The sequence below is a fragment of the Hyla sarda genome, chromosome 5 (assembly GCF_029499605.1).
Source record: "Hyla sarda isolate aHylSar1 chromosome 5, aHylSar1.hap1, whole genome shotgun sequence".
NCBI lineage: Eukaryota > Metazoa > Chordata > Amphibia > Anura > Hylidae > Hyla > Hyla sarda.
Window position 1 is genome coordinate 82,849,887 of NC_079193.1, and position 25,744 is coordinate 82,875,630.

The 25,744-nt window shown below is 43.3% G+C and overlaps 1 protein-coding gene and 1 long non-coding RNA gene across 8 annotated transcripts in view; one reads left to right on the top strand and one right to left on the bottom strand.

Annotated features, from left to right (window-relative positions):
• Window positions 1-25,744, top strand: part of PALS2 (protein associated with LIN7 2, MAGUK p55 family member) — a 192,031-nt gene that overhangs the window by 48,526 nt on the left and 117,761 nt on the right. For 4 of the 7 annotated variants that reach the window (XM_056519822.1, XM_056519816.1, XM_056519815.1 and 1 more), the window contains exon 2: window positions 17,816-17,934. In XM_056519822.1, coding sequence (XP_056375797.1) covers window positions 17,818-17,934 — 117 coding nt within the window. In that variant the 5' untranslated portion in view covers window positions 17,816-17,817. The remainder of the gene's footprint in view (window positions 1-17,815; window positions 17,935-25,744) is intronic. The other 3 variants (XM_056519819.1, XM_056519818.1, XM_056519820.1) reach the window with 1 other exon arrangement.
• Window positions 1-25,744, bottom strand: part of LOC130273292 (uncharacterized) — a 78,691-nt gene that overhangs the window by 30,583 nt on the left and 22,364 nt on the right. Inside the window, exon 2 of the long non-coding RNA XR_008843950.1 lies at window positions 8,411-8,501. This is a non-coding gene — a long non-coding RNA (uncharacterized LOC130273292). The remainder of the gene's footprint in view (window positions 1-8,410; window positions 8,502-25,744) is intronic.

Below are 25,744 nucleotides of genomic sequence, written 5' to 3' on the forward strand. Positions count from 1 at the left end.
CTAAGACCATTTACAGATGGTACTTTACCCCCTCCAGAATACACCTGATGAACCCGACGTGCTCTAATCTGTGTTGGAGATATTGTGGAGAGGTAGGGAGTCTTATCCACTTATTGTGGAGCTGTCCTAAAATTGCACACTTATGGAAGGGGATAGAGCTGTTGGCCCACAGACTGACACTGATCAAACACCCCCTGAAACCTGAAACGGCTCTCTTACTGATTGACCTACATACGTTCTCCCCTGATGTGAGGATGCCCCTTGCTCAACTTTTCATGTCCACTAAACTACTACTCACTAGACAGTGGAAGTCAAACCAAGTACCCCACCTGTGTGAGGTCATTAATTTGGTCAATCTCACCTGTGCCTACGAGAGAGCGTTCGCATTTGCACACAACACCGTCCCCAAGTACCGAAAACAATGGGGAGTTTGGCTATCTAGTCCTCACTGTCCTCTCAGATTTAGTGACGAGGTTACTTGAAAGATTGTTACCTGCTTATTGTACTTTCTCTGAATAAATGTGCCATAGCCCATGTTCCTTAGGGCCACATTCCTCTCTTGTTCTAATGTTCAGAGTGTTTTTATACTGTATTAACGCTTCTATGCTTGTATACATTGTCATTGTAGATTTTATGTTGATCTCTGAAATACTTCAAAATAAAACAATTTTTGAATGAAAAAAAAAAAAAAAAAATGTTTCACTGGAGTACCCGTTTAAGCCCCCGTAGAATGAGCAATTTTGAAAGCGACATCAGGAACCAGAGAAAAGTCATCATAGGCCTAGGATAGACATATGGCAGGTACCCAGTAGGCCTAGGCAATGTTTATACCTCTTGTAGTGTGTAATTTTATGAAGATCTTTGTGTAATATTTTACAAAGAGAAAAACATTTGCTAAACAAGCTTCAAATATACAGTGCAACAATATTCTGATTGCAAGTGACCTGATTGCATGAAAGCTAGGCAGCACTACTCAGTGTCTAGGAGCAGCTGCAAATACAAGTGAGATTTTGGACATACCATCAGTCCCAGTTTTGTATGAACTATTCCGCAAACTGGATCACAAAAGTGATAGAATATACACTTGGCGTTTGCACCTAAGGGCATTCCTGGGGTGCAACTTAGGGTCTTAAATTTGACAATGTAAACATATTTTTTAAGATGATAAATGACGTATTGGTCCCCTGTGAAAGATAACCCCTGTAGAGCAGGGCACTATTATATCCTGTAGAGCAGGGCACTATTATATCCTGTAGAGCAGGGCACTATTATATCCTGTAGAGCAGGGCACTATTATATCCTGTAGAGCAGGGCACTATTATATCCTGTAGAGCAGTGGCACTATTATATCCTGTAGAGCAGGGCACTATTATATCCTGTAGAGCAGGGCACTATTATATCCTGTAGAGCAGGGCCCTATTATATCCTGTAGAGCAGGGCACTATTATATCCTGTAGAGCAGGGCACTATTATATCCTGTAGAGCAGGGCACTATTATATCCTGTAGAGCAGGGCACTATTATATCCTGTAGAGCAGGGCACTATTATATCCTGTAGAGCAGTGGCACTATTATATCCTGTAGAGCAGGGCACTATTATATCCTGTAGAGCAGTGGCACTATTATATCCTGTAGAGCAGGGCACTATTATATCCTGTAGAGCAGTGGCACTATTATATCCTGTAGAGCAGGGCACTATTATATCCTGTAGAGCAGGGCACTATTATATCCTGTAGAGCAGGGCACTATTATATCCTGTAGAGCAGGGCACTATTATATCCTGTAGAGCAGGGCACTATTATATCCTGTAGAGCAGGGCACTATTATATCCTGTAGAGCAGGGCACTATTATATCCTGTAGAGCAGTGGCACTATTATATCCTGTAGAGCAGTGGCACTATTATATCCTGTAGAGCAGTGGCACTATTATATCCTGTAGAGCAGGGCACTATTATATCCTGTAGAGCAGGGCACTATTATATCCTGTAGAGCAGTGGCACCATTATAGATTGCGGCATGTAGAGGGTGAGCCGACAGGTGCTGCACCAATGGGTAACTGAGGCATTTGAAGGCCTAATGAAGACCTTTGTGCCTGCCCAGTAAACTCTACTTATACAGTCTGCATAAGGCAGGGCGCCAATTTTAATGATCAGTAATATGCAATAGCATTGCATTGATCAGCGTAAATTTTTTTTTTATCTGAAGGTTTTCAGCCTGAAAAGAGAGGCTTTGTAACCTGTGTGAGTAACACATTTGTTGTCTTTCTTGTTGGATGGCTGATAGTAAGCCACCCACTTGTATAGAAAGGGAAAAAAATCTGTATAAGTTAGTGCTGGACAAGCAGGGTGTGTGTTTGTATGTATGTATGTATGTGTGATATATATATATATATATATATATATATATATATATATATATATATATATATATATATATATATATATATTAATATATATATTAATATATATATATATATATATATATATATATATATATATATATATTAATATATATATATTAATATATATATATTAATATATATATATTAATATATATATATTAATATATATATATTAATATATATTAATATATATATATATATATATATATATATATATATATATATATATATAATATAATATTTACTAAAAGGAAAAACTGAACAGCGGACACACCTCCCTATTCACACTTTGTTCCACAGCATTTCATGCATCAAGGTATTCACACTTACTTCACCGAGGGGAGTCTTTAACTAATCAGAACTCCCCTCGTGCCTGCAAGCTTATCGTCCCACTCCGAGGCTCCAGCAGTTTCAAGCAGGTGAGTATCTTGGTATATCCTCTGTCCACAGGCTGTGTTGTCTTTACTGCTACCGTGTAACGAATTAAGAAAACTGCAATTTCTCAATAGTTACATATAAGAGATTACATTTATTGGAACAAGACATTTAAAACGTAAAAAGTTTTGACGCGTTGCAGAGGGACTCCTCCTTCCTCAGGGAATACTAAACACATGAGCTCCTCTTCATTATAAAACCCACCCTCCATACATATCAAGTTTACACATAAAAGAGTATATAAAAACACCTAAAAATTATACCCTCTCTATCATTTCATTAAAACCTTTTGGAGACTGTCATCTACGTGCTGGAGTGCCCATGCTGCATCCAGTACGTAGGGAGAACAACACAGCAACTGAAAAAAAGAATGACCTCCCATAGATTTAACATTAGACATCGCTACCCAAAACATAGCGTGTCCCGACATTTTGCTCAGGTACATAATGGGAATCCGGACCTATTAAAAGAAACGCCGATAGAACAGGTTGAATCCGGGCTAAGAAGATTTTCCACATTGTGTAAAAGAGTTTTTACATTTTTAAACTTGATACTTTGTCTCCAAAAGGTTTTAATGAAATGATAGAGAGGGTATAATTTGTGTTTTTATATACTTTATGTGTAAACTTGATATGTATGGAGGGTGGGTTTTATAATGTGATGTAACTTCCGGGTTTGAAGGGGTTAATAGGAAGAGGAGCTCATGTGTTTAGTATCCCTGAGGAAGGAGGAGTCCCTCCACAACGGTTGAAACTTTTTTATGTTTTAAATGTCTTGTTCCAATAAATGTAATCTCTTATATGTAACTATTGAGAAATTGCAGTTTTCTTAATTCATTACACGGAAGCAGTAAAGACAACACAGCCTGTGGACGGAGGATATACCAACTGCTTGAAACTGCTGGAGCCTCGGAGTGGGACGATAAGCTTGCCGGCACGAGGGGAGTTCTGATTAGTTAAAGACTCCCCTCGGTGAAGTAAGTGTGAATACCTTAATGCATGAAATGCTGTGGAACAAAGTGTGAATAGGGAGGTGTGTCTGCTGTTCAGTTTTTCTTTTCTTTTTAGTTCATATTGTCATGTGGAGGTTTTTTGGATTCCCCAGGAGAGAGATAGTGGATACATTCTAACCTCCAGAGAGATACGCCTGATTTTCTTAGTGAGTGGTCAGTGAATGTTGGCCACTCACAAAGTGTAAGTGTTCTCATCTGAAAACGTGTATATATAAAATATGAACATGTCTGTTTTGGATTAGAGACTGCTCCCAAAGTTTTTTTCTTCTTCGTATATATATATTAATAAAATTTTTTTGTTAAAGGACATCTGCAACAAAAAACAAATTAAGGGCTCATTTTTTGCGCCGTGATCTGAAGTTTTTATCGGTACCATTTTTGATTGGACTTTTTGATCGTTTTTTTTTTTAATGGTATAAAAAGTGACCAAAAATACACCATTGACCGTGCGGTTTTAACTATATATTTTTATGGTTCGGACATTTACGCACGCGGCGATGCCACGTATGTATGTTTTAATTTTTATTTACACTTTTTTTTTTTTTTTATGGGGAAAATCACATTAACTTTTATTTTTTTTTTTTTTTTTTACTTTATGCAGTGTTATAGCCCCCTCTTGGGGCTATAATACAGCATACACTGATTGCAGGCACTGTTCAATGCATTGCCATAGGAATTAGGGATCGACCGATATCGTTTTTTAGGGCCGATACCGATAATCGGTGCAGGTTAGGGCCGATAGCCGATAACTTATACCGATATTCCGGTATAAGTTATCGGCTATTTAACCCCCTGCGACACCGCTGCAGATCATTGATTTAAAGCGGGCGCTTTAAATCAATGATTTGCAGTGGCTTTTGCGGGGCCATAGGCCGCCGCCGCCACCCGCTTCTCTCCCCTTACCTGTCAGGGTGGTCCGGGCCATCCATCGTTCCTGTAGTGTCCGGGGGCGTTCCGGGTGGAGGGTGTACCGGTCCGGGCTGTCCTTCTCCGGGGTCCTTTTCTCCACTCCGGGCAGGCTCCGGCCTAGTAGGCTGCATAGACGCCACTGCGCAGTGACGCCCGTGCGCAGCGACTCACCTGACGTCACGGCGTAACGACGTCTCTGCAGCGTACTAGGCCGGAGCCTGCCCGGAGTGGAGAAGAGGACCCCCGGAGAAGGACAGCCCAGACCGGTTCACTCTTCACCCGGAACGCCCCCGGACACTACAGGAAGGATGGATGGCCCGGACCACCCCCATTACGGGTAAGTTTAAATTTTTTATTGACTCGGAGGGTGGGGGAGGGGCCCGACCGGTATAGCGGTATGGGCAAAAATCCATACCGGTATACCGCCCAGCATCACGGTGGGGGGGTGCGACGCGGTGCGGTGGGTCGGGGGTGCGGCGGGTCGGGGGGGTGGCGGTCGCGGTGTGGTGGGGGCGGTGGTGGGGGCGGGGCATTATCGGCTTATCGGCAAGATAATTGCCGATACCGATAATGCCCAAAATTGTGATTATCGGACGATAATATCGGCCATACCGAAAATGGGTCGATCCCTAATAGGAATGTATTGATCAGTGTGTTCTGCGCTTGATTGCTCAAGCCTGGATTTCAGGCTTGGAGCAATCAAACGCTGATCGGACAGCCGAGAAGGTAAGACACTTCCTGCTGTCCTCTCAGCTGTTCAGGATGCTGCGATTTCACTACGGCTGTCCCGAACAGCTCCATTGTGCTAACCGGCAGTGTATTCTCGCGTTTTAGATACTGCGATCAACTTTGATTGCAGCTATAAAGGGTTAATACCGGATATCGGCCTGATCGGCGATGTCTGGTATTAACCGGGACCCCGCAGATACGAAGCGTGCTCAGCTTCTGAGCACGCCTCAAGGATCGGGAGCCAGCCACGGACGTAGATATGTCCGTGGTCGTTAAAGGGTTAACTTTGGCATTTTCGCAGGCTGTTTTTATTCTTTTTTTGGACTTTAGCAATCCAAAAAGACAGAGCTTTTTTTTTTTTTTTTTTTTATTAACATTTCATAGGGTACCATTAAAAAAAATACCATACAGTAGGCATGAGAAAAATTGTATTTAACAATTTATATTTTTTATAACCTTTTTATTCATATTTAAACAAAGATTGATTTGTGGATATGCAGGGAACTAAAAATGTATCTGACAATAATAAAAATGTAGAAAGGGGCCATTTAAATGTAAAAAAAATGTTTTATTAATTTTGTAAAAATTTTTTAGTAATGTAATTTAATAATGCATTTAAAGTGTGTGCATTTTTAACTTTTTTTTTTCTTTAAATTTTATTTTTTAGGTAGTACTACTACTACCAGCATAGAACAGACTTTTCAATGATGGGAGTAGTAGTAGATCGCCCCGGGTGTCACTTCTGACATTGGGATCCTCCTGTATAATGTATAGAAGTGGGCGGCACTGCCACTCTTCTCTGGTCTCCTGCGCGGTGTCTGCGATGTAAAGTTCTTTAAATCACTGATTCATATTTCCCGCAGAGAGCCAATCACAACTGTCTGCGGGAAATTTGAAAAATATAAAAAATAGGTGTGTGTGTGTATGTGTATATATGTATATATATATATATGTATATATATATATATATATATATATATATATATATATATATATATATATATATATATATATAATATTACGCCATATACAGTGCAGGGGAGCAGAGAAGAGCGGTCGTGCCGCCTGCATCTATACATTATACAAGACGATCACAACGGGTGTCAGAAGTGATACCCACTGCGATCTGTCTATTAATGCAGGTACTACAGCTACCAGCATGGAGCAGAGTCTACCTGCAGTTAAGGACAGGTCACAGCAGGTGTCACTCCTGACACGTGCTGAAATCATCCTTCATCCCTGAGATGCGGAGCGGCTTTCTCCTGCACTCGTATCTCTGCACTATACTTCGGCCGGCCAGTGATGTGACTAGAATTCACATCATTTATTCATATTTCCCGCTGAGAGTAGTGATTGGCTGGATGGTGGCAGCCAGCCACCACTCTGGGCGGAAAATATGAATTGGTGATGTGAATTCTATGCAATTTCCACTGCAGATCTACCCCACTGGACCACCAGGGAGTGTTTTTTAATGTCCCTTTTGACACCGTGGTGATCTAAAGGGTTAATAGCCAGCCACGGCAACTGCCAAATGTCTGCTATAAACGGTAGCCCCAAGCTACAGGAATCAGCTGGGGGCTGGCCGGTAAGGTTGCGAGCTTGAATCAGGAGCCCGTGCCATACACTGGTTGCCGTCGGTAACAGTCTAATGGCTATTCGGCTGCTGAAGCAATCGGTGCTGCCAGATAGCCGTTGGGTAGCCGTTTTAGCGATCGCCCAGACATAAACAGCAGTATCGTATGTTGATGCTGCTTTCAACATACAATGGGCTCTGAGAGGTCATCGTATGTGGAAACTATCGTATGTTGGGCCATCGTATGTCGGGGGACCACTGGAGTTAGTTTGTCTGACCACAGTGCTCTCTGACACCTCTGTCCATGTCAGGAACTGTCGGGAGCAGGAGAGGTTTGCTATTAAGATTTGCTCAGTTCCTGACAGACAGAGGTGTCAGTAGAGAGCACTGTGGTCAGACAGAAAGAACAAGTCAACTTCCTCTGTAGTATACAGCAGCTGATAAGTACTGGAAGGATTAAGATTTTTTAATAAAAGTAAATAGGGATAAGATGTCTGATCGTAAAGGGTCCCGCCGCTTGGACCCCTGCAATCTCTGTGCAGCACCCGGCGTTCGTTTAGAACGCGGTGTGTGTCGCCGGGGGCTTGTGACATCACGGCTATGCCCCCTCACGAGACCCCGGCTCCGCACCCAGCATTCTAAACGAACGCCTGGTGCTGCACAGAGATCACAGGGTCCCAGCGGGCCGGACCCCCGTGATCAGAGATAGGGGATAAAATGTCTAGGGGCGGAGTATTCCTTTAAGCTGCTTTGAAGCAAGTGCAGGAGTTGCGCTTGCTTCAGAACAGTGACTGTCGGCTACTATCAGTATCCAGACACTCACTGTTAATGACAGGCAGTGGCGATTCTGCCATAACAACCAATCACAGCTCAGCTTTTACTTTTATCAGGGCTTGTTAGGATATAAAAGCTGTGTTGTGATTGGTTGCTGTGGGAAAATCTCTCCAGCCTTTTTCTCAGTTTTATAAATTTGGGCTATTGGGTATTTTTTATTACTTTTATTATAAAAGCTATTAAATGAAAGCTACGGTTACAAGACACAGGTTTGGTATAGACCCCTCCAGAAGTTGTAAAACTTCAACTTACAGTATGGCCGGATAAAATTCAAATGCTAAGTCAGTGTTTCCCAATCAGGATGCCTCCAGCTTTGCAAAACCACAACTCCCAGCAAGCCCAGACAGCTTTTGGCTGTCCAGGCATGCTGGGAGTTTATAAGTTTTGCAACATGTGGAGGGCCACAGGTATAGACAGACCGCTTGGTACATGAAGGAACTGCAGCTGAGGACTACCAGAGGTAAAACGTGATAAAATGACTACTGGAATTACCGCCAATACATAGAACAGGGACATACCTCGCCTGAACAGCCTCTGGGGTGGCCAAATGTACCTGAACTCTGTATCGGCGAGGGTCCCAGCAGTCACACCTCCATTGATTTTGTCTTACTGTTTAAAAAAACACAAAAAAAAAACAGATTGCAACATTACACTTTCTTTTTATGTCATACACAGTAGCGTAGAGTTGACTACATTTTTGTATATAGCAAAATTTAAAGGGACTGTAACTAAAATCCCTTAGTTCTTATCCCAACCACGAATAGTCTTGAAGCATTCCTGTCATTTAATGAAAGTTTTGACACGTCATAAAGCCCCATAGAGTCTTTACACAATGTTGTTCTTCTGTTACAGTAACTCCAATATCATTATTGACTAAGGCTACTTTCACACTACCGTTGCGCACCATCAAGATTGGCTGTTAATCTGGACGGGGCACCAACGGGTCCCGTTGGATAGCATTATAGTCAATTGGCTCTGTTGGGCGCCATTGTTTTGTAATGGGAGAAAATGATGGCGCTTGTAGTATTTTTTCTCCTGCTATTCTCCCCAGGTTCCCCCGACGCCCGTCACGGTAGTGTGAAAGGGGCCTAGGCTGTGAATATGCCATGAACAGTGGATAGGAATACAGTGGTCCCTCAACATATGATGGTAATCTGTTCCAAATGGACCATCGTTTGCTGAAACCATCGTATGTTGAGGGATCCGTGCAATGTAAAGTATAGGACAGTGGTCTTCAACCTGCAGACCTCCAGATGTTGCAAAACTAGAACACCCAGCATGCCCGGACAGCCAACGGCTGCCCTGGCATGCTGGGAGTTGTAGTTTTGCAACATCTGGAGGTCTGCAGGTTGAAGACTACTAGTATTGGAGGTTATACTCATGTGTCCCCGCCGCACCTGACTGTCACCGCTGCCCTGGATATCTCCTTCCATCGCTGTCGCCGCGTCCCCAGGGTGTCCCCGACGTTCCGGCAAGGCCTCTGCTTCCCCGGCATCCTTGCTCTGCGTCGCCGCCATCACGTCGCTACGCACGCCGCTCCTATTGGATGACGGGACAGTGTGCGCAGCGACGTGATAACGATGATGGAGAGCGCCGACGATGCAGGGGTTCCCAAAGAGGACGCCCCGAGGACAGGTAAGTTATAGTCAGCGGACCACACGGGGCACGGTAAATGGCTATCCGGTGGCAGCTGAAGCAGTCTGTACTGCCGGATAGCCGTTTATGCGATGGCCCCGACATACAAAAGCATCGTATGTTGATGCTGCCTTCAACATGCGATGGCCTCTGAGAGTGATCGTATGCTGAAATGATCGTATGTCGGGGCCATCGTAGGTCGGGGGGTCACTATACTCATTTAACCCCTTCCCTACTTTTGATGCATCATTATGTCATGATGATGGGAAGGTTATAAGGAACAGTCTGACTTTGTACATGGCAGGAGCCGGTTGTGTATTACGGCTGACTCCAATCCCAGCTGTTAATCCTCTAGATGTCACTGGCACTTTACACCCTAGATAAGCTTTCAAACAGCTTTGTTGATGGATAAATAAAAAAGTTATAGCTCTTAGAAAGCAATGAGGTAAAAAGGAACAAAATTGCTGACAACACAAATCACTGCAGCCAGAAGGGGTTAAAGGCATCCAGGACACTTGAGATGCGTTGCACTGGAGTTTTGGTGTTATGTGCGCCTTAGTTTTATTTAAACCATGTGCCATAGACCTGATGTAGTAATGTTATAATGAGGGATAAACAATATCTAGAGGGCAGTATGAAAGCAGCAGGTGATTGACATGCTTAAGCCTTTGAGCGGCTTTCAAATGCTGGACTTATGAGGATAATGTAATTTTAATGCCGTGCATTTGGACTACGTACTTGCGTATTTATAACTGGTGATCATTGACTTTAAACTCTGTCACTTTCCACACACCGCTGCCAGCAACACTGTTAATGCATTCTCTCCATAGTACATACCAGTGCCTTTCTAACACTCTGGATTTAAAGGGGTACTCCGCTCCTAGACATCTTATCCCCTGCCCAAAGGATCTCTCTGCTGCGGCGCCCCAGACATCCGGTGCATGGGGCGAACTTTGCTCCGTACCAGATGACTGGCGATGTGAGGCTGAGGCTCGTGATGTCACGGCCATGCCCCCTCAATGCAAGTCTATGGGACTTGGAGTAATATTTTGTTACTTGTATGGGTTGTGAGGTGACAACCTGGTCTTTGTTCTACTGCCCTATCTCTGCTATGTTTACCAAAGAGTTGTGCTGGAGACGTTTAGTGTAAGTGTATTTGTCTCATTAAAAAAAAAAATCCCATAGACCGTTTGTCTATATTAGCCCCCTCTTCTTCCGACTCGTTCTAGTGATCCATCCAAATTCAGGCACTCTGAACCCGACGAATCAAAACTTTTAATGTCACTACAGCAAGTAAAACGTTTTTTTAAAGTGAGAGTGCCTATTTAAATGAAAGAGAATGGGTCATGGTAGGACAACCTCATTAGTCGATGACATGTCTTTCCATGGCTGGAGTTTTCCTGTGCTCATTGTGACTGAAGGCCAGGTCTGAAGTTTCATTCAAATGGCAAATTCAAAATTTGCATCATGATGTGCCACAAAGTCACATTGCATCGTTTTTCTTTAGTTACATGTCTCTGTGTATTTTTTTTTCCTAGTGAGATCTATGCATAAAAACATTGACAGAGCATTCTACAGTTTAAATAAACATAAAAAAAAAAAAAAAAAACTTGACATTGAGCTTGTTTCCATTATGTTTGTATGTAAAGGTTTGTTTTCACTGCTTAGTTCAGCAAGGAAAAATTCCTAGCTGACTTCTGTGCCCTTTCTGCTCCATGGTAAATGGAGCAGAGATGAGGCTGAATTTATGCTTATTTTCCATTAAATAGTGTGCTTTTACAGCCTAAGGCTGGGTCCACACTACGTTTTGTCCCATACGGGAGCGCATACGGCAGGGGGGAGCTAAAAGCTCGCGCTCCCGTATGTTACCGTATGCGCTCCCGTATGCCATTAATTTCAATGAGCCGACCGGAGTGAAACGTTCGGTCCGGTCGGCTCATTTTTGCGCCGTATGCGCTTTTACAACCGGACCTAAAACTGTGGTCAACCACGGTTTGAGGTCCGGTTGTAAAAGCGCATACGGCGCAAAAATGAGCCGACCGGCCCGAACGTTTCACTCCGGTCGGCTCATTGAAATGAATGGCATACGGGAGCGCATACGGTCACATACGGGAGCGCGAGCTTTTAGCTCCCCCCTGCCGTATGCGCTCCCGTATGGGACAAAACGTAGTGTGGACCCAGCCTTAGTCTGGTAGAGGATTAAAGGGGAACTCCAGTGAAAACAAGTAGAAAACAAATGTTTTCAAATCAACTGGTGCCTGAAAGTTAAACAGATTTGTAAATTATTTCTATTAAAAAATCTTATTCCTTCCAGTACTTATTAGCTGCTGTATAATACAGACATTTGTGAATTTCTTTTCTATCTGACAACAGTGCTCTCTGCTGAAACCCCTGTCCGTGTCAGGAACTGTCCAGATTAGAATCATATCCCCATAGAAAACCTCATGTGCTCAGGATAGTTCCTGACACGGACAGAGGTGTCTGTGGTCAGACTGGAAATAACTTCACAAATGTATCTGTAGTAGGGATGTAAGAAAAAATCGATTTGCGCAATTATTGCGATTTTTTGTTCTGCGATACTGAATCGATTTTAAAATTCGGAGAATCGATTTTTTTTTTATAAATTATTATAATTAACATTTACTGTATTTCACTCACTGAGTCACAGTCCTATTTGTCTGTCTTATTTTTTTTATAACGCTTAAACTCCTGACCACTAGTTGGCAGTGTACCTGTTATCATCAGCTCTGTCCCACTCGCAGGCTGCTACCGCAAGACTACAGACTCAGAACAAACAGGAAGGAGAACGTACGCAGTCTACGCACTCACAGGACAACTCTCGCGGGATCTTGTTCTTTCTCAGCTGCGAGTCGCAGCAGAGAAAGAACAAGATCCCGCGAGAGTTGTCCTGTGAGTGCTTACGTTCTCCTTCCTGTTTGGTCTGAGTCTGTAGTCTCGCGGTGAACGCTGCATCAACATGGCTGGCAATAAAAAAGATATCCGGGATGCTCCGTGGAGTTATAAGGCGGGCATTTGGACTCATTTTGGATTCTACAATAAACCAGGGAGTAAGGAGTATGACAAGAGCCACGCAGTGTGCAAAATATGTCACGCCAGAATCAAATACTGCGGGAATACGACAAACCTATGTGCCCACATGGCACATGCCTTGGTATTTTATTTATGTTATACAGAATTGTATTTATTTGTGAAATCTAGAATCAAACCTCAGCTAAGCTGTCAAAAAGTATTAGGTTTGTTATAAAAAAAAAAAATCCTGCAAGCACAAGAGTTTGTTGCTTAAACACTTGTTTGACGTTGTAAGTCCTCATTGTTCTTAAGAAAAAATAAATGTATATTTAATACAGTACATCTTTGTGTGAATGTAGTATTGATGTGTAGAATAAGTTTTCCCAAGCTTTTAATAGGGAATATCACGATATATCGCCAACTAGACAGTATCGCGATATATCGTGATATATCGAATCGCCACCCTGGTATCGCGATTCGAATCACACCCCTAATCTGTAGTATACAGCAGCTGACAAGTACTAGAAGAGTTAAGATTTTTTTTATAGAAGCAAATTACAAATCTGTTTAACTTTCTTGCACCAGTTGATTTGAAGAGAAATTTTTTTTTATTTCCACTGGAGTTTCCCCTTTAAGTGCCATGTACTACTTTTGGACTGTTTATATAATATTTTACCTGTAAATTGGTGTGTGAACATAGCTTTAGGCAGCAGACACCATGTGTTTTTAGAGAAATTTATTGAAGACATAAAAATAAAACTTAGTTACCCAGAGCGACCAATCACATCTGAATTTAATTTTAAACAAGCTTTTCAAAACCTGTGCAGAGGAGTAAAGTGGAGCAGTTGCCCATAGCAACCAGATAGCTTCTCTAATTAAAAAAGGCTATTGAAGCTGGTTGCGCTGGGCAACTGCTCCATTTTTCCTCTGCACAAGTTTTTATAAGTCCCCTCTATATAAATTAAAAAGCTGTGCTTTGATTGGTTGCTATTGATGCTAGTTCCTTATGTAGATTTTATTTCCCCAGTTCTGCATAGGAAGAGGTCTGGATCTGAGGCATGGCCACTCTGACGTCAGTGCCGCTGGCAGCAGCGCTGCCCAGCTAATCAATATTCCTCCCCTCTTGTCATTACAGAGCGGGGAGAGAGGGAGAGGCGGAGGGAGGGGAGGGATATTGATGAGCTGGGCGGCGCTGCGGCCAGCGGCACTGACGTCAGAGTGGCAGTTAGCACGGCCGGTGCCGAAAATAGAAGATTACGGCCGGACAGCGCGGCGGATCCGGGCACGATAAGGATCAAACTGATCAGCGTCCCCCGTACTATAAGCCAGTACTGCTGGTTAGTGAGGGGGGAGAAAGCTGACAGTTTTCCTTTTAATGTCCCGTGCCGTATTTGGTGCTGTGCATTTTCATACCCATTTAAGTCAATAGCAAATTCAGCTGCAGAAAATACAGAGCAAAATACGGCATGTGTATCAGGTAGGAAAGTACAGTGGGGCAAAAAAGTATTGTCAGCCACCAATTGTGCAAGTTCTCCCACTTAAAAAGGTGAGAGACATAATGAGAGAAAAATCCCAAAAATCACATTGTCTGATTTTTTAAAGAATTTATTTGCAAATTATGGTAGAAAATAAGTATTTGGTCACATACAAGCAAGCAAGTTTTCTGGCTCTCACAGACCTTTAACTTCGAGTCTCCTCTGTCCTCCACTCGTTACCTGTACTAATGGCACCTGTTTGAACTTATGAAAGACCTGTCCACAACCTCAAACAGTCACAGTCCAAACTCCACTATGGCCAAGACTAAAGCTGTCGAAGGACGCCAGAAACAAAATTGTAGACCTGCACCAAGCCGGGAAGACTGAATCTGCAATAGGCAAGCAGCTTGGTATGAAGAAATCAACTGTGGGAACAATTATTGTAAATGGAAGACATACAAGACAACTGATGATCTCCCTTGATATGGGGCTCCACTCAAGATCTCACCCAGTGGTGTCAAAATGATCACAAGAATGGTGAGCAAAAATCCCAGAACCACATGGGGGGGACCTAGTGAAAGACCTGCAGAGAGCTGGGACCAAAGTAACAAAGGCTATCACCAGTAACACACTACGCCACCAGGGACTCAAATCATACAGTGCCAGACATGTCCCCCTGCTTAAACCAATACATGCGTGGGCCCGTCTGAAATTTTCTAGAGAGCATTTGGATGATCCAGAAGAGGATTGGGAGAATGTCTTATGGTCAGATGAAACCAAAAGAGAACTTTTTGGTAAAACTCGTCGTGTTTGGAGGAGAAAGAATGCTGAGTTGCATCCAAAGAACACCATACCTACTGTGAAGCATGGGAGTGGAAACATCATGCTTTGGGGCTATTTTTCAACAAAGGGACCAGGACGACTGATCCGTGTAAAGGAAAGAATGAATGGGGCCATGTATCGTGAGTTTGAGTGAAAACCTCCTTCCATCAGCAAGGGCATTGAAGACGAAATGTGGCTGTGTCTTTTTAGCATGACAATGATCCCAAACACACCTAGCCAGTTTCCAGATCTCAACCCCGTAGAAAACCTTTTTGGAGGGAGGTGAAAGTCCATGTTGCCCAGCGACAGCCCCAAAACATCACTGATCTAGAGGAGATCTGCATGGAGGAATGGGCAACAATACCAGCAACACTGTGTGAAAACCTTGTGAAGACTTACAGAAAACCTTTGACCTCTGTCATTGCCAACATAGGGTATATAACAAAGTATTGAGATTAACTTTTTGTTATTGACCAAATACTTTATTTTCCACCATAATTTGCAAATAAATTATTTGAAAATCAGACAATGTGATTTTATGGATTTTTTTTCTCATTATGTCTTTCATAGTTGAGGTATACCTATGGTGAAAATTACAGGCCTCTCTCATCTAAGTGGGAGAACTTGCACAATTGGTGGCTGACTAAATACTTTTTTTGCCCCCGCTGTATATGGTACATCTGCCACTGGAGTGCAATATTTACTATACAGTGACCCCTCTACCTACCATGGCCCCGACATATGATCATTTCAACATACGATGGCCTCTGAGGCCATCGCATATTGAAGGCAGCATCAACATACGATGCTTTTGTATGTCGGGACCATCGCATAAGCGGCTATCCGGCAGCGCAGACTGCTTCAGCTGCCACCGGATAGCAGTTTACGGTGCCCCGTGTGTGTGGTCTGCCGGCTATCACTTACCTGTCCTCGGGACTCCGGCGCATCCTCTTCGGGATCCCCTCCATCGTCGGCGCTCTCCATCATTGCCATCAAGTCGCTGCGCACGCCATCCCGTCATCCAATAGGAGCAGTGTGCGTAACGACGTGATAGCGGCGACGGAGAGCGAGGATGCTGGGGAAGCAGAGGCCTTGCCGGAGCATCGGGGACACCCCGGGGAGGCGGCGACAGCGATGGAGGGCAACATCCAGGGCAGCGGTGATGGTCCGGAGCGGCGGGGACAGGTGAGTACAACTTCCAATACCTGTGGTCTTCAACTTGCGGACCTCCAGATGTTGCAAAACTACAACTCCCAGCATGCCCAGACAGCCGTTGGCTGTCCGGGCATGCTGGGTGTTGTAGTTTTGCAACATCTGGCGGTCCGCAGGTTGTAGACCACTGTCCTATACTTTACATTGCATGGATCCCTCAACATACGATGGTTTCAACAAATGATGGTCCATTTGGAACGGATTACCATCGTATGTTGAGGGACCACTGTACTACTAAGTATCTCCATGTAAACACTGGCTCTGTACAGAAGGATTTGCTTATATAGAATAGAGGCATAATTCAGTAATTAACTCTTCCACAAAGTTCTTCATTCACATCTATTGACTTTGAATCAAGGCTGTGAAAAACATCTGTGCATCTTTGCATGTGTTATTTGCTTCCCTGGCAGAAAGGTGCGCACTCTGGCAAGTACTACTCTTAACCTTCCCACAAGGGTTGTGGTCATGTACCTTGCAAACAGGCATTTTTTAGGTTACTCACCACACCCTGATATCACTGAAGACCCTCTTTTACTTTCCCTTCTGAAGCGGTTTTGGTGTATCAGCATTGGCTTTAAAACAGTATCTCCCAGCATCCCCTTCTTAAACCTAGGTGCTGATATCCACTGTGTATTACATTGACAAGACCTATAATTTGATCTCAAGGAGGCACTAGTACACTACAGGCAGACCCTTGGCCTCCTTCTTTCCTCGTGTCCATGGAGTGAAACGAAAAAAACACTTGAACCTTGTGCTGCTGCCTCTATCGTGGATGATGAAATCCAACGAACCAAAGATGGTACTTTATAAAAGTTTATTAGACCAAAATAAAACAAAACAAATACAATTAGGCATTTCACGGGTAACCTACCCCTTCTCTCAGGACAGGTTGCCCTGGTTTCCTGTAACCCTCCAGGCTCAGCAGCTACCTCCCATTTCTGTATCCCTTTATGGAATTGGGGTGATAAGCTCTCTTTATCACTCACATCAGGTGAGCGGCCATTTTAGAGATGTCTGTCTCCTTTGGTTGCATCTTTCTGCTTCTCCCTTGTGGTCTTTGTGTCTGTATTTTCTATAGGCTTTTCCTCATGTAGGAATGTATGCCGCTTGTGTTTAGCTTTTGCCTTTTATATATTTTATTCATATGCGCTAGGACATTCTGCCAAGCTGTATTTGAATGTCGACACTGATGGAGGTCATTTATAGAGGATAAAGCAAAGCAGGACGTCTACTAATGCACTCACTAGCAATTCTGCATTGTGCCCATCAACACTGAGTACATATACCGGTGTTTTCCAACCAGGGTGCCTCCAGCTGTTGCAGAACTACAACTCCCAGCATGCCCAGACAGCTGAAGGCTGTCCAGGCGTACTGGGAGTTGTAATTTTGCAACAGCTGGAGGCACCCTGGTTGGAAAACACTGGCATAAATAATGAAAATTCTTTAGTCAGAGATGGTTCCATTTATTATTGTGTACCTGTACCACGCGACAGAGGGTCAGAATAGGGTGTCTGCTTATCGTTCATGAAACAACTATATCAGGAAGGTATCACCCAGAACGGTACAGAGCCCAATGGCAATGTGAACACTGTTTTCACTTCTCTAGTTATGCTAATAAATATCCCCTTTAATTTTGTTACCTTCATGCATAAGAAAACCATACACGACATTACATGTTGTGTAGCAATATGTCCTTATTGTATAAAAGAAAAGGTCATGTAAAATAATTTTTTTTTTCTTCCTTTACAGCAATGCAGCAAGTCTTGGAGAAGCTGACAGATCTACCCTCTTCAACAGGGGCAGAAGAAATCGATATTATATTCTTGAAAGGGATTATGGAAAACCCCATTGTAAGATCTCTTGCTAAGGTATTTTTATGGTTTGGAATGTTATCAAGGTACCAAAAATCTGTCATGTTACTGACACTTGCCAGAGAATGTATTATACATGTGTGACAATACAGGGTAAAGCTGTGCCATAAGAAATTCGGTTCTATAACATTGCATTGGCTAATTTTGTTCATTGATCACAGAAAAAAAAGTTAGAATAGGCAGAGGTGTGGAAATAAAAGAAAGAAAAAAAAAAAAACTACTTGTCCAAGGGACTAAAACAGAGCACAATCTAATTGTCCCTCATGACAATCCACTTGTCCTGGTACATAAAATAACCCAAATAGTCTGTAAATAAGGTCTTTATTAATAGGCAGACCAGTATGTCACCCCATTAGGTGGATAGGGCTCCTGATAAGTCTGCCCCATTAAGTAGGTAGACCCCCCCCCCCCCTCTTCAGGAAGGTATGTCCATTTATCAGGTAGGTACATCCCCTCATCATGTAGTCAGGCAGGTAGGGCTCCCCTATTAAGTAAATAATGCCCCAGATAGATATGTCCCCGCAGTTGATAGGAAGGGTGGGCTCCCCCCAGTAGGCAGACAGAGCCCCGTATAGATATGTCCCCCATTATGTAGAGCTCCCCCATATGTAGACAGGTCCGCAGATAGGTATGACCTCCATCAGGTAGGGCTCCCAAATAGGTAGTAAGACCCCCAGATATATATAACCCCCATTAGGTAGGGCTCCCCAGTAGGTAGACAGGCCCCAGATAGATCTGACTCCCATCAGTGATGGGTGTCCTATCTGGGGGCCAGTCTATCTACTGGGGAGTCCTACCTGATGATTCGGTAGAGCTTCCCAGTAGGTAGAAAGGCCCCTAGATAGAGATGACCGCCGGCAGGTAGGGCTCTCATTTAAACAATTATACCACCTAAGTCAGTGTTCCTCTACCAGGGTGCCTCAAGCTGTTGCAAAACTACAACTCCCAGCATGGGTGTTGTAGTTTTGCAACAGCTGGAGGCAGCATGGTTGGGATGCACTGCCCTAAGTAGATGGGTAAGCCCCTAGTGGTAGGCAGGTCCTCCCTTAAGTAGTAAGTAACCAAGTTTTAGTAGGTAACTCACTTCTACTTACATCTCCCTGTTCCCTGCAGGGACTTCCTGGCGGAGGTGTGCGCGGTGAGTAAAGTCATCGCAAGTGCTGTGCAGGACGTCAGCGTCCCGCGTGGCACATGTCATGACGTCACTCAAACTGTGCACCTCCGCCAGGAAAGCTCGCTATAGGCTGAATCATGCAGCTGGGGTCTACAGCAGTTTAGTGACGGGGCAAGACAGTCTTGCCCAGTCATATGTGAATTCTTCCGGCATTTAGCGCTGCTTGCCCTGAATCAGGGCTAAATGTCTGAAGAATTCAACTGCCCTACGCCCGGAACTTCATGTCCTGGGCATCGGGCAATACAATTCCCAAATCCCTGATAGACCATGGATATTTTGATCAATGGAAGTAAATATCTACTGTACAGATCAGACCTAGTATTCTGACATTGCTTCTTGTAAGGGCAAGCCGCTATACCTATGTAAACAATGAAGGATATGCAGTACTTGTTAACTCAGACTTCTCAAATATTATTTGCCTTTCTTCTTACATGAGAACCTCCCTCTACTTATACTGTTGGGACGTAAGGATATAATTATCCTTTCTTCCCAGTGGAGCATGAATGACCTATAAGTCTCCACATGTCTTTGTGACGCTCTCCTGAAAGAGAAACATAACCTCTTTACTTCCCCAATGGTATGCCACTTGCTAGGCAGCCGGCATCCTGCGCTGTACTGACAAGGGGGGCAATAAGTCTGAAACAGCTGTCTGTAGATGGCTATTCTCTCCTTCTGGAAAGATCTCTGGCATATATTACCAATCCGTTTCTAAGAGTTGGAGTGAAACAGTGGTGTCAGAAAGTTATACAAATTTAAAAATAACTACTATTTAAACATCTAAAGCCTTCCAGTACTTATCAGCAGCTGTATGATCCAGAGGAAGTTGTATAGTTCTTTTCAGTCTGACCACAGTGTTCTCTGCTGACAGCTCTGTCAGTGTCAGCAACTGTCCAGACCAGGAGCAAATCCCTATATAATCCCTAAACTACTTGGAAAAGGTGGTGTGAGCTACTTTTACATATCCTTTCTTCCCAGAATTAAAGATAAAACATTACCCTTTTGCCCCTTTTTATACTATTGGTCACCACAGATCTCCCCTTCCCTTATTAAATCCAGTAGGACCCCATTCACATCTGCAGTCACATTGATCATCCTGTTGGTAAGCTGATGTGTTAACATAATGGTCAAGTTGAGATATGTGTGTATATTTGTGCTATTTATTTTAATCTATGCCCATACCTTCTGCTGGATATAATTGTCTGGTCATTTATGGGAACAAAGCACAAAAAGATATGTACAGTAAAATCTAGTCGCTGATGTTGGATTTGAGTGACTTTGACAAGGGCTGATTATGACTGAATCAGGGCTTGTGGAGTATTCCTGTATGTACTGGTCAGTACCCACCAAAGTGGTCCAAGAAAGGACAACCTCTGAACTGAGAACAGGACTATGAACACTCAAGGCTAATTGAATGCTATGAACACTCAGGCTAGCCAGTATAGTTCGATCCCACAGAAGAGCTTCTGGGTCGCAAACTGCTCTAATAATTAGGGCTCTTAGATTTTATAGATTGGCACAAATTTTAAGGGCCTATTACAGGACTCGAGCAGTATGTAGACAGGGCTGTACAAATCATAGATTGTAGACAGGGCTGTACAAATCATAGATACATTTTGTGCACTCTTTGCTGCCATGAGTTATTGGCCACACATCCCCTTTACAGCTGACGGCCAAGGCTTTTTGATAGATCAAAATGACCCGATCAGCTAATGACAGAGCATTTGGTGATTTGTCATCTGATCGCTGGCCTATTACACAGGGCAATGTATCCTAATATAGTCCAGCATCTGTGGGCTACACCTCAAAACTGGATCTGTTGCTAATGCCATGGTGCCAGATACCACAGGGCACTCTCAGACGTTTTGTGGGGTCTATGCCTGGATGAGACAGGTCAATTTTGACATAAGGGGAATACACAAGGTTTGTCAAGTGGTGTTTATTTTATGGCTGGTTGGTCTGTATACCAGTATGTAAATCTGTGTAGGTTACGTGCACAGGCAATTGCTAAAGCATTCGTATGTATGCCTCATCAATTGGCTATACTAAAGACAGCCCTAGGGTCTTTCAATGGAAAGATGGCCTCATAGGAGAACCCCTGAGATTCTTAAATCACCTCGTTGTTGCAGTCAGGTTTCTCTGTTCTCATCTATCAGGTCCTCAGTTATAAATGGTAACCACTCCTTATTATGTGGGCACAGCGTCTTTATCATTGGGATGCCGCAAGGACTGTTTTGCTGCTGTACAACAACAGGTTACATATGTGTGGCAGCTGGGAGCTTCACAGCATGTGTTTCCATGGCCAAACATGTTTCATGCAAGCCTTACAACACAACATTAGATGGAGTGTGTAAAAGCCAGTGCCACTGGACTGTGAAACAGTGGAAATTTGTTCTATAGAGTAAGGAATCGCGCCTCTCATAGCTCTGAGATCTGTGGGCGGTCCTACCAAGTGCAGTGCATGGTCCTGATGCTGCTTTGTACACCTATAGCACCATTGGAGGAGTGATCATATGTACTGTGCCGGCCTCAGCTCCGTAGCAGATCAGAACAACCAGCAGTGGTTGTAACTGTCCCTGTTCCAACCCTGAACCACACTGTGTTCTACAGTGCACACTGTTATTTTTTGTTTTTAAAGTCTGGCTGTTGGAGCCTTTATTAGGGCTCAGTATCTGTTATATGATCATTAAGTGTGCTCATCCGGACTCTGTTGGTAATGACCACTTCAGGGACAGTGCATTACTACTGGAGCCATCACTACCGATTTATTATATAACCTGGTATAAGATAGCCAGGCAGGGAAAAGGGAAAGCGTGAACCCTGCCCTCTCCTGCTATGTGCAGACGGGGTGATATCACCAGCCCACCAACTCCTTGTAGAGCAAGGCAATGGCCAGTAACTTAGGTGATATCGGTGATATAAAAGGATACAACTTTGATGAAAACATATATTTGCAAACTACATATTGGGGGAGATTTATCAAAAGGTGTCCAGAGGAAAAATTGCTGAGTTGCCCATAGCAACCAACCAGATTGCTTCTTTCATTTTTCAGAGGCCTTTTCAAAAATGAAAATGATCTGATTGGTTGCTATAAGCAAATCGGCAACTTTTCCTCTGGATACATTTTGATAAATCTCCCCCTTTGTACCTGCACTACCAGTTTACATTGGATAAGTGAGCTGTGAATACCCCTTGTGATGCTAGGAGGTTATTTTCCAGGGGTTGGCTTAGACCTCCTAGTTCCCGGGAAGAGAAAAGCTTTCTGGGAGCTGTTTGTGTTGCACCCTTTTGTGTTCCAGCATGACTGTTTTACCAGTGCACAAAGCAAGACCATAAAGACTTGGTTAGGTGAGTTTTGTATGAAAAATGTTGCTGGCCTGTATAGAGCCCTGACCTCAACCCCACCAAACAACTTTCTGATGAACTAGGATGAAGTTTGTGAGCCAGGCCTTCTCACCCATGATCAGTGTCTGACCTCACAAATTCTTTTCCAGATAAGTGGGCAACAATTTCCATAGACTTTCAAAATATTGTAGAATGTCTTCCTGCAAGTTTGGAAAACATGGTATATTTATTTATTTTCTTGAGCTTCGTATTCTGCCAGCAGTCTGGTTTTGAGAGAAGTGCGATTATGACCCTGGATTAATTTGATGTTATAGGATTAAGGATACACAAAAGTGTTTGATTTCATTTTACCGAGCGTCCATTTTCCTGCAAATATAAATGAGCTTTATTCATCTTCTGATTTCACTTGGCAGCAGAAGCAGGTATCGAGCATTACACAGCAATTCATAGGCACTTAAAAAGCGACTTACCTCTATTCACGGTTTATGTGCCCATGGTTGGTTTTATTGCACACCACACCATACTATTACGCTGTTGTTTGCACTTCACTATACCTTGGATAATTACAAACATTGTAGTACAGATATGCTTTCAGAAGCTGCTGCTTGTGCCTCTAAAACCCAATTTACAGACTCCTTTAGATTTTCCTTTAGGAGTAATTCCTACATGTTAGGACATCAAAGTGATTTTATGACTAGTAATTATAGAAGTTACAGAATGTATACATGACATTAGAAGTCTGGATAGAGCAGTTACTTGTCCTTGTGCTATATTAATTGTCGTTACATGAATTCTGTAATGAAATCTGTGTTATTCCGTGGTCATTTTATAAGTAAAACGTCTCATTTAGAGTAAGTTTGCATGTGTTTTGCTGCGGTATAAGGCTGTATTCACATGTACAGTATCCTGCACATTTTTGATGCTGTAAAGTTCAATGTAAATTGAACACCGTTTTAAATTTGCAGCTTTAACCCCTTAAGCGCACAGCCCATTTTGGCCTTAAAGGGGTACTCCACTGGCCAGAGTTAGGAACATTTAGTTACGAATGCCGTGCAAGCGCTGTGGGGGTCAGCCATGTCGCCTTGTGACGTCACACCCCCTCAATGCAAGTCTAAGGGGGAGGTGCAAGAAAACCGCAATTTTGCCAATCTTGGAAGATTTCATTTTCACGCTTTATGGTAAACATGGCATGTTCTGTTTTCTGAGAGTCAATATGATTAAAATGATACCCGTGATTTCATTCTTTTCTATTAATGTACCACTTAAAAAAAAAAATCCAACAAATTTAGTATGTTTGAAATCACTCTATTTTGACGACCTATAACTTTCTAATTTTTCCATATAAGGGGCTGTATAAGGGCTCATTTTTTGCGTTGTGATCTGTAGTTTTTATTGGTACCACTTTTGCTTATATTTAACTTTTTAATCTTTTTTTATTTTTTTGGAATGCAATGTGACAAAAAATCTATTTTGGACTTTAGGCATATCAGTATGATCGGCGATCTTCTTCTCTGGTCTACTCGATGTCAGAAGAATACCCGGGATGACTGGAGCAGGTGAGGTGACCTCTGGCCGCCATGTTGGATGATTGGATCCCAGCAGCGCCGCGGGCAATCCGATCATCCATTTAAATGACTGGGCATCTGAGGGGTTAATGACGGACATCAGCGCTACAGCTAATTCCCGGGACCTGCTGTGCGTGATGTAAGTACCGCTTCGGTGCTTGCGTCATGTACAGGACTTAAATGTACCTCCTGGTGCTTTTAAGTACCAGGACACCAGTACGTACATTCACATTCTGTCATTAAGGGGTTAAATCCTGTGTATTAGGGCTGTACAATTTGCAGAAAAAGTGTGATTATAGAGGTAAATATTGCGATTTCAATATGAAATTGCGGTGTAATGAGGACTTTAGTCCTGCAGGAATGGCGTTTCTTTGCTTTTTCCAGAGGAGGAACGCCGTCCCTGTTACATTAGTCCTGCAGGACCGACCTCTGTTCTTACCCTCCCTCCGTCTCCTCCCCTGGCCCTGACTGCTAGATGCTGGAGATGTAGGACCTTTGATGTCACCATCACATATTGGGGGCGGAGCTTAGCTGTGGAGGAAAAGGAGAGATTGTGGCTAAAGGACCTGTGTGGTGCTGTGGAGGAGGCGAGGCTGAGCTGGAGGAGAGGTCACATGTCGCCCCAGTAAGATAATTACATGGAAGGAGGTTTGTTACAGTGTGTTTATAATAGTAAGGAGATTACATGAGAATGTTTGTTACAGTGTGTTATCATAGTAGTAAGGAGATTACATCTGGAGGGGGGTTGTTACAGTGTGTCACCCCAGTAGTAAGAAGATTACATGAGGAGGTTTCTTACAGTGTGTTATCATAGTAGTAAGGAGATTACATCTGGAGGGGGGTTGTTACAGTGTGTCACCCCAGTAGTAAGAAGATTACATGAGGAGGTTTCTTACAGTGTGTTATCATGATGATAGGAACATAAGGAGGTTTTTGTTATGGTGTAATATCAGAATGAAAACTAAAGACCTGTGCAGAGGAAAAGTGGAGCAGTTGCCCATAGCGAATCAGCAAAGGTAGCCAGTCGTAGCGATGAATATAATTTTATTCGGATCCCATAAAACCGCATGCAAGCGGGATAACATCCAGCAGACAGCTCACAACAGGCATGGACGTGTTTCGGGTATGTACTCTTCGTCTTAGCACATTACATACAGGTGATAACCAGGTATATATGGGAGTTTAACTGAGGAGGGGTGGAGTCAGGACTCAATAGCAACCAATCAGATCAATTTTTTTTCTTTTTTCAGAGGCCTTTTTAACCCCATTTTCATTTTTTCCTCATCACCTTCTAAAAATCATAACTCTTTCAATTTATATTCCATATTATGGCTTGGAATATATGGTTTCTGGGGCAACTGGTCAACTTATCCTCTGCACAGGTTTTAATAAATCTCTCCCATTGGAGGTAAAGCTACGTCTTGGTGCCCTGGTACTTAATGCACCAGGAAGTACACTTACATCCTGAGCAGCAGACCAACTATCAAGTGAGTGCAGGTGCGGTCAGCAGCCACACTTAAGCACCACAATCTCTGTCCCCCTAAAACAATTGGCTACCCCGCAGTATGTATGCGGAGGCCCAATCAGTTTGTTCACCTGTCGGAGTTCCTCTCACCTGTTCCGTGTGGGTCCCAACTCCAATCTGCTAATAGAGCCTGCTAAGCCAGGCTGTACTAGCAGATCACCAATAAGGCTGGGTTCACATCACGTTTTCTCCCATACGGGA